The 9,387-nt window shown below is 44.0% G+C and overlaps 1 protein-coding gene across 1 annotated transcript; it reads right to left on the bottom strand.

The window, feature by feature from the left end:
• Window positions 1-974: 974 nt before the first annotated feature.
• Window positions 975-9,147, bottom strand: ankrd33bb (ankyrin repeat domain 33Bb). Its single transcript, XM_017472910.3, has 4 exons — window positions 7,651-9,147; window positions 3,187-3,316; window positions 2,811-2,951; window positions 975-2,045 (listed from the first exon to the last, which is right to left on the bottom strand). The coding sequence occupies exons 1-4, from the start codon at window positions 8,038-8,040 to the stop codon at window positions 1,237-1,239; spliced, it is 1,470 nt and encodes a 489-aa protein (XP_017328399.1). The 5' UTR covers window positions 8,041-9,147; the 3' UTR covers window positions 975-1,236.
• Between the last annotated feature and the right edge of the window lie 240 nt (window positions 9,148-9,387).

The following is a 9,387-nucleotide window of genomic DNA, read 5'->3' on the forward strand; positions in this document are numbered from 1 at the left end:
GTTGGCTAGAGTCCTCTGTTGAGAATTAAGAGGCGAGTGGAGCTGGCAGTAGGTTTCTGATCAGGCTTTTCTCATGGTGTGGTCCCCAGTAATAGATTGTGGACACCTGAACATCACACCTATATGTGGTTCGAGTACACGATTGTATAGGATGTCTTTTTTGTTTTGTTTTTTGTAGGCTGTAGTATTATTGTTTCCCTTCACTGGGCCGAAGGAGCTCAAACATGTTCCGCCATGACGGTTTGCACAACTCAAAGTCTCTATTCGTGCAATGTTTGGACAACTGACACGAAATCTCACATTTATTCTATTTATTTCATGCTACTGTTTTGCTAATCCTTAACAATCGTATTTAGCGTCGTGGCTAATGGTGAAAAACCCATCTAACGAGTCCTCAACTCTCGTCAGTCTAAATCTGCAGACTGTACTCCGTATGGAGTATGAACAAGGGCTCAGAACAATACGCTGAAGAAGGAAATGAGGAATTACGCATGATTATTGCCCTTTCTAATTGCCTAGATATTCATCTTTTTGTTGTTAATTTTAGTGCGATAAGAACATATCCGAGAGTAAGAATTAAGATATAATTACAGGGCCACCCACTGGGAGAATGAAGATGAGCAAATATTTCTGGGTTAAATGCTTCGAGGCTGTGCCATGTACTGTTATGTAGTGCTGAATAGGTACAATACTACCCCCTACTGGACGCCCTACACACTACAAGCACTAGAAATGCTTTGGTATGCAGTAGGTGGACATGCAAGTCCTTAGAAGCTAAGAATTTTTACATCACGTTAACTATAAATCTCATGTACTTTTAATTATTATAATTCCTTATGTGTATATATTCATCAGCCTGCGCCAGTCAAAACTAACAAGAAGTATTTGAACAGCACTATCTGGCGTTTATTTGCAAAAGCTGCTTATGTAAAAAAATAAATAAATAATACAAATACATTTGCATCAATTTCCAATATTTTCCTCTAAAAAGACGGAATAAGAATAATCGAGCAATCTTCTAGCTGTAATGTGTCCTGTCTAAAATTGTATAAATAAATAAATAAATAAATAAATAAATAAACATTTAATAGTTAGTCCAAACTGGAACTATTTATATAGCTGAATGGTTACTGCATTCGTCAGCTCATCTTTGGAAAGGCGAGAGTCGCACGGCTGTCGTGTACAGAGAACCACAGAGGAAGACTTGATCGATCACGTGCGACGTCCATGTTCGCGTCATCTGTTCTTCACGATCGGAAGCTTCAGTTTGTCGTTTTGCTTTTCCTGCTCCTTCTCCTCTTTCAATGCCTTGTACTTCCACTTGGGCACCTGCAGGTACTGTGAATCCTTGCTCCTGCAGCTGTTCTTCTCAGGTGTGTAGGTTGGTGGTGGAGCCTTGCACAGGTGTAATCTGGGCACCACCAGGCCCGGGCACACGCTTCTCCGGCGTATCATGTGCAGCGGAAGCAGGCTGTTTCGGCACAGTGTCAGGCTGGATGCCAATACCACATCTGGCAGTGTTGGCACTTGCAGGCTGGCACGGTGCTCCTGTTCCTTGAAAACCAGTGGCAGACGACCGTTTTGGAAGAGGCGCTTATAGTCTTCCAGACTCTTAAGATCGTCCACCCGCTTGTCATTTTCCTGCAGGATATCTGGAACAGCTGGTCGATGTTTGCCTACACATGGTGGGCTGCCTGGGCATACTGTGCTGCAGGCCGTGGCCACAAGCGGACTTGCCAGCGCTGTGGTCAGGCGCACCATGTAGTCTAGCGCACCCTCCTCCAGAGGCTCCGTCCTCATCCCGAGGTTGAAGGTGCCACACATGCGCTCCGACAGCTGCCTCCAGCATGGTCGGGGCTCCTGTGCCTGGCACGCCAGTTGAGACAACCGGGGCCATTCCATGCGGAATGAGTCGCAGAACTGCTCGGCGCACGGCCGGGCCATCAGCCTTTGCATCGTCCGTGCCGTCTCGTAGCGGCCTGTGAGAAGTGCCCACTCGAGCGGCGTCAGCTTACGCCCGTAGTCCCTCACCTCAACGTCCGCACCTGCAGGAGTCGGAGAGAACAGAAAGCCTTCCACTAATCACAGCTTAGGAAATGTTGACGACGAGATATGACTAACTAGAAGAATAGACATGGAAATTTGACTGGGTGGTGGGGGAGACATGGAAACTGGCTTATCTCGGTTACGTATACAAGTCTAAAGCAGGGGTGTCCGATCTTATCCACAAAGGTGTGCAAGTGGGTGCGGGTTTTCATTCCAACCAAGCCAGGTGGAGTCACACCCGATTCCATCTGTTTAGTCAGTTGATCTTGGCTTTCGATAGAATCGGGTGTGGCTTCTGCTTGGTTGGAATGAAAACCTAAACCCACACACACACACACACACACACACACACACACACACACCGGCCCTTTCCGGGTGAAATCGGACACCCCTGATATAAAGGGTTCTTCAGCTTGCGCCTCAGGGTTGTATGTCAGTTCTGGTTCTAACCCTACAACAGAGAGTTTGCTTTTCAGTAGGGTACGCGGTAGACCCCCCCCCCCCCCCCCCCCCCCCCCCTTAGGAAGCAAAAGAGCATTTGCACAAAGGTGTAAGCGTGTTCCTGCATTTCGTCGTTTTTGTCGTCGTCGTCTGTCTATGTGCTGTGACATCAAGGAATCCAAAAATAGAAAAGTTTTTTTTTTTTTTTTTTTTTTTTTTTTTTTTTTTTTTTTTTTTTTTATAAAAAAAGAGCGACTGCAGACTTTTTAAATAATGTTACTCTCTGACTGAGGAAATGAGAATACTAGAGCGAGGTACAATACCTGACATCATAAGGGCTCGGACACAGCCGGCACGGCCCTGCACGGCCGCTTTCATGATGGCCGTGAAGCCATGGCAGTTCCTGAGTTCGGTGTCCACCCCGGCAAAATAGTTCAGTAAAAAGTTGGTGATCATAATGTGACCTGAATTCACAAAAAATTAGACCGATTATTCAAATGTGCAACCATTTTATTAACTCATATTTATTATAATGATGTTAGGGCCTGGTCATAGTGCATCTGCACACGTCCTTCAGGAACAGTAAAAAAAAACAAAAAAAAAAAAACGTATCAAATATGTGTGTTTGAACATTTTTCATATGCATTCATTTATTTAAAAAAAAAAAAAAAAAAAAAAAAAAAATTCTAACTGTTCTACCTGCTTGTGCAGCGGTCATGAGTGCTGTGTTACCCTCGCTGTCTTGCCAGTTCACATCCACGTACGGACACTGTGAGAGGGCGATGACCACGTCCACATAGCCCTGATAACACGCCACAATCAGACCAGTCTGGGAATCACAAAAACGGCAATGTGAAGCCTGCAAAACCCAACCCTGACCTTAGACACTCAACCTGTGGGGGTTTTAAAGGACGGGGATTGTGCAAGGTGAGTAGATCGTCAGCGTTCGTGTGGGGGTCAGGGGTCATCGAGCTGAGGTTGGTGAGGTTATAATCCTCAAGAGTTACTCAATTGGACCACACGTTTTAGAACGTGGCGTGTGGGCATGGATTATACGGCCCATCGTTTCAAACTACAGGGTGTCCGAAAAGTCTCCATACGTAGGGCGCTGTTTGCCAGCACCACGCCGGTTGTACCTTCGTCGGTGGATGTTCGTGGTCACCAGCACGTCCAGTCTTTTTGAATGTGTTTATAACTTTTGAACTCCATTGAGAACGAGTTCAGTACGTTATATATTTTATACATGGGCCATGGTGTGTCAGTGGTTAAAGGCTATGGGTTACTGATCAGAAGGTCATGAGTTCAAGCCCCAGCACTGCCAAGCTCCCACTGTTCGACCCTTGAGCGAGGCCCTTAACCCTCAACTGCTCAGCTGTATAAATGAGATAAACGAAAGTCGCTCTGGATAAGAGCGTCTGCCGAACGCCGTGAATGTAAATGTATGCTCTAAACCAAGTGTGAGAACTTTTGAAAGACATTGTGCTGAAAAGAGTTCACTTCCCCTATGTACGGAGACTTCTGGGACACCCTGTAGAATACGAAGGAGGAAACGTAAAGTCCTAGAGCTCGCCGTTCTACAGAAGACCGAGCGCTACAGCGCGGTATGAGTAACGAGGAGGAATTACAGCAGGTAAGACTGAAACTTCTCTACAACCTGATACCCGATACTCATGCTTCTGAATGATGTGAAGTGAGATTTGTATGCGGACTGTCGACGTGTCGTCGTTTATACGCGAAATCAAAAAACGTCGTATAAAGAGACATTAGCTCGCTCTGTAGGAGAGTTCAGGGTTATATAAAAACAAAACTCAAAAAGTGTGTGTTTTTCTTTTTTTTATTATTATTATTTTTTTTTTTTAAAAACATATCTTTTCATAATAGCTTTAGGCAACCATTACTCACGTCTGGAATGGCAGAAGACAGTGGGAAGGCAGATATATATATAAAAATTATTATTAATGAAATACAGCCACAGTTCATCAGACAGCGAAAGACCCAAAGGGAAACATTTAGGATGCAAAATGATCTTTCATACTAATGTAATAGAACCATACAAGCTCTTGAAACTTTACGAGCAGCGTTTTAAAACTCTGTCAACTCCATTAGGTGGGTGGGTGGGTGGGGGGCCTTCTTCTTCTTCTTCTTCTTCTTCTTCTTCTTCTTCTTCTTCTGTCGTGGATTAAAATACACACAATTTATCACTTCAGAACTCTTCTGAGAGGTTTCTTGTCAGAATAATAAAATCCATCCATTTTCCATACCGGATTTCCTACACAGGATTGCGTGGAGTCTGGAGACCGTCCCAGGGGAGCTTGAGACGCAAGGTAGGAGGGAAGGGGACAACCTAGACAGGGCACTGGAGACAATTTGGAAACGCCAATCAGCCTACAGCGCAGTTGGACTAGGGGAAAGCACGGGGAGAACATGCACACAGGGTGGAGACGGGACTCGAACCCCCAACCCTGGAGATGCAAAGCAAAACATGCCGAGCACTGAGCCACCGTGCCTCACAGAATAATACCAGTGTATACCAATATTACCAGTGACCGCGTTCGATACCAGTTTGAGCGACCCCAGGAAGTTAAATTTCAGACTCGAGAGTATTGTAAAGGAACTTCTAAAGCCAAGGACGAACTGGCTTAAAGGTAGTGCCAGAGTAAAGTAACCTTCACATACACACACAAGGTCAAAGCCAGGACCGCATACAGCTGTAAACATCACAGCTACTCGCACTAAAGCCCAATAATATGGATGATTTGGGTTTTGTTAACTAAATCGTTTAGAAGGAACTCTAAATAAAATTGCTATAAACAGGAGTCTGTTCTGATGAGGGAATCGTCGTTTATTTTCATAAGGGGTCAAGTGTGCTGCTGTGTCTTTTTACAGGGACTCGTACACAGCTCGGTGAAGTCGAATCGCGATCACAACATAATGCAGCGTGTAAACCGCGAGAGATTCTTTCACTAGCGGCCCTGCGTCTCTCTCTGGGTCACTGAGTAAAGCTCCATTCGGTGCAGCAGAATAAGCGCCTGTCTTGCATCCTGACAAAGAACCAGTCGAACCAGTGGAAAGGAAACTCCTCCCCAGTGCTTGTGAATCTTAACTGGTATTTCTTCTTTTCTAGGTGCTCATAGTCAAAGGCCACTCTGTTCGAATATAAAGGTTAGCAGATGGTGTGATGTCATCCTTTTAAGCATGCACACGAGCTGGAAGGAATACATCGTGCTTGTGCTTGAACACAAACCTCGCTCTGACTTCCTGTCTGTTCCAGGGTGGAACCCGATTCGGAACAATAAGCTGGTGCCGGATTGCGAACGCCTTCTAGTTAAAGCTAAGATTTTCGGTAGGAGGATTAAGGTCACGCGATGCTATTATTAAACACGCCTATTAATGGCTGGAATGTTTTCGTGTCAGTTGTGTGTCTGTAATAAGGGTGTCATGCAATGCCACTGTATTTGTACGTGTATTTGTTTAGTGCTCCAAATAGCCGGATCTGTATCGGTAGTGGGCGTGGTCTTGATCAGAAACGCCCTTGGCGGGGAGGGACTTGGAATAGTTTTGCACGGTAAACGAGACCTCGTAGCTGTACTCGTGCTCGACGCACGTGACTCGAAGAGGGCTTTGGCTGAAAGAACGTTGTGACCGTGTCACGTGACGCGTCTCGGCCCAAATCTGCAGGGAATTTATTTATTTATTTATTTATTTATTTAAATTTTTTTTTGCAAAATCTTGAAATCCTGCAGGGACTGCCTTTTTAATCCCACTTGCACTTTTATTTATTTATTTGTTTGTTTGTTTGTTTGTTTGTTTGTTTTATTTATTTATTTATTTATTTATTTATTTATTTATTTATTGTTTGTTTGTTTGTTTGTTTGTTTGTTTGTTTACATGGACTCAGTTCCGTTTACCAACATCTGAACAGACCTAGTAGCGTAATTGAATCCACCACTACGCTGACTAGGCAGCTACTACACACCGCCACACATTCATGTTTCTGCGAGCTTCATATCTGACTCTAAACATTTTTTGTGATGTTTAGTTTATCCCGTGTCTGGCTTCGATTTACGAATATTTTGCACCGTTACCAGAAAGTCTACTTCACACTGTGTTCACATCCTTCTCTTTAATTCTTTCATCTCGGTGTTGTTGGGGGTTTTTTCCGTCCCTAATATCGCTATATTTTCCGGAACGATATGTTAATACGGGTTATTGTGCAGAGCAGATGGAAATTTCCAAAGGAGAAAAGCAGCTTCTGCATGAAGTCCCAAAAGAGCATTCTCCAGAATGATAGATGTGTCGAGCTCTTTGATATGATAATAACCTTTTGCATAATCATGATGCTCTTATCCACACCTATCTTCTCTAACGTCATAATCATAGGATCCTCAGTGCTTTGGTGGAACAGCAGGTCTATTCCCAGCTCAAAACACCATTCTTCCGTCTCTGTCGACACTCACTGTGCCGAAAACAGCTCCTGGAATATTATACAGTTCATTATTGTGAGATTGTCTTTTTCTTTTTTTAAATAAGCAGCCACATACATAGTCTAGAGTGCATAATTACACATTACTTAGGAGGAATCTATCTTAATGAGTATTCGAAAATCAATCCATTTAGACGACGACGACGACAACAACAAAAAAGTGAACATTTATGAAGGGAAATTTAAAATACTAATAATAATTAAAAACCAGGGCTTTTTCAGGTTCGTGTCATGGTCTAGAGAGCTGAAAAACACACTTGCCACTGTGATGAAGTGAGTGGGCCTTTAAATGTGATCGACTGAAGTTGTTTAAAATAAGCAGGTTAACCCGGGGTGATGCCCCAAAGAAGAACTAGAGTTTATCAGCTTAATGTCTTTATTACTTTGTCATTGTAGCCTTGCCAAAGAGCACGAATAGTGAAGCTGTGTGTGTGTGTGTATTGTTCACTTTTTGGTGTAGGGCTTTGAGATCTACAGACTTCAGTCAGGATGTTCAATTTGCCTTTAGATTCAAATCGGTTTATTCCGACATAAAAAGCAAAATGCTCAACTCTGTTTGGAAGATGCTAGGCAAAGAATTAAGTGTGCCACGTCGGCGTGTAAAATCTCCTATCCCAAAGACTCTGCGGTCATTCGTAATGGCAGCAGGCATGCCGAATCCCACTCCCATCAAAACTTACCCTATTGTTTTTATCCACTTCTCGCACTTCCTCTTCACTGACCCCTTGCCTGATCATAATTTTGACTATGATGGCATTGTTACTGCAGCATGCCTTGAAAAACGTAAGAGGCTCTGGACCCTCAGGCGTGGGCGATCTCTGAGAGGTGACCGAATTGTCAGGTGGGTAGAAGGAATCATCTGACACAATGCTTTTGGTGTCTGGTAACTGGAAGAAGTCCAATTCCGTAAATTCCTGATAGATACAATCATCGTCGTCATCATCATTGACGAGGTACACATCATCATCAACAAAATCAAAGTCAGCATAACAAGAGTCCTCTTTCTCCTCTGCATCGCTGGTGCTGTGTATAGAGGTTTCCATGACGATGCGGCAGGTTCCCGCTGCCATTTTGATCTCGTCCCAAAATTAGACCTTATCAGCACCATTTAACCAGTGACTCAGGATCCAGCTGGAGCAAGAAAAATCTTACAAATCCGAGGCCTGTTATGCTCGTCGTCATATGACGGACAGTAAACCTCAGCAGCTGCTTCGGACACGAGGAGCAGTCATGTGTTCTAGCCTAAGAAAATTCGGCACTTTCTGCTCCCTCTATGGTTTACCTCTAAAAACCACTTGTTCATGTCTAGTTTTTATACTATCAGATTTGACTCTTTTTGATCCTGCCTTGATTCCTGATTTGATCAAAGAAGCTGTCGTCAAATGAATTCCATCCGGGAAAAAACACACCAGGAGATACTACAGTCCGGGGAGAAGCGTCTTAATCTGTTTAGCCCCTCTTTGTCTCTAGTGGAGACGGCCAGACAGTAATCCAGTAATCTGACTGCTGTAACAATAGCAGCACTTTGCACTCAGCTGCTCATGTAACGAATAACTATTACACAATAACGAGAGTAACCCAATACCGGCGTCCTTCATACAGGCCATTTCTACATACAGAGCTGTACAATCACTGTGATTCACTATATAATGTTGACTGGAGCAATCCAGACTATAAGGTGTGAGGTTAATGCACTAAGTGAAGTGTACAGGAACATGTAATAGAGTGGCCTGACTCATTTTGCATTTGACCCCAATCTGTCACTAGCCTCGTCCCCGTAAGCGAAGGCTTGACTAGATACAGAAATGACATGCAGAGATGAGCTCTTCTTCCAGAGGTCTTCCAGTTTATCATTTTACACACACTTGAGACAAACACTACAAATGACTGTATAGCCATTAACACCATTCATAAATAAGTGCTACTCTGCAAAATGACTATGAATGATAATACTTCCTGCTGGAAGCTCCACCCACGTCTCATCATCATCATCATCCTGGTGGATGCAGCAGATTCTTCTCAAGAATCTCCCGGTAAAGAACTCCATTCGTCGTCCCTTCGGTTATATGAAGTCCGCCAGTACCGTGTGATGAAAAACAGCCCCACACCATGATGCTTCACCTCCAGACTTCACTGTTGGTGTAGTGTTTTTAGGATGATGAGCAGTGACATTTCTTCTCCAGACGTGGTGTGCAGTACGACAGCCGAGTAGTTCAATTCTGCTCTCGTCTGACCAGACTACACTCTCGCAGTATTTCACAGGCTTGTCCAAATGAGTCGTAGCAAACTGTAAACGAGCTTCCACATGCCTTTTCTTTAGTAATGGAGTCTTGCGGGTGAGCGTGAGCAGTGGAGTGCATCGCCTATTGTTTTCTCTGTGACGATGGCACCTGCTGCCTCAGAGTGTTTCTGGAGCT

Source organism: Ictalurus punctatus, chromosome 7, assembly GCF_001660625.3.
Source record: "Ictalurus punctatus breed USDA103 chromosome 7, Coco_2.0, whole genome shotgun sequence".
NCBI lineage: Eukaryota > Metazoa > Chordata > Actinopteri > Siluriformes > Ictaluridae > Ictalurus > Ictalurus punctatus.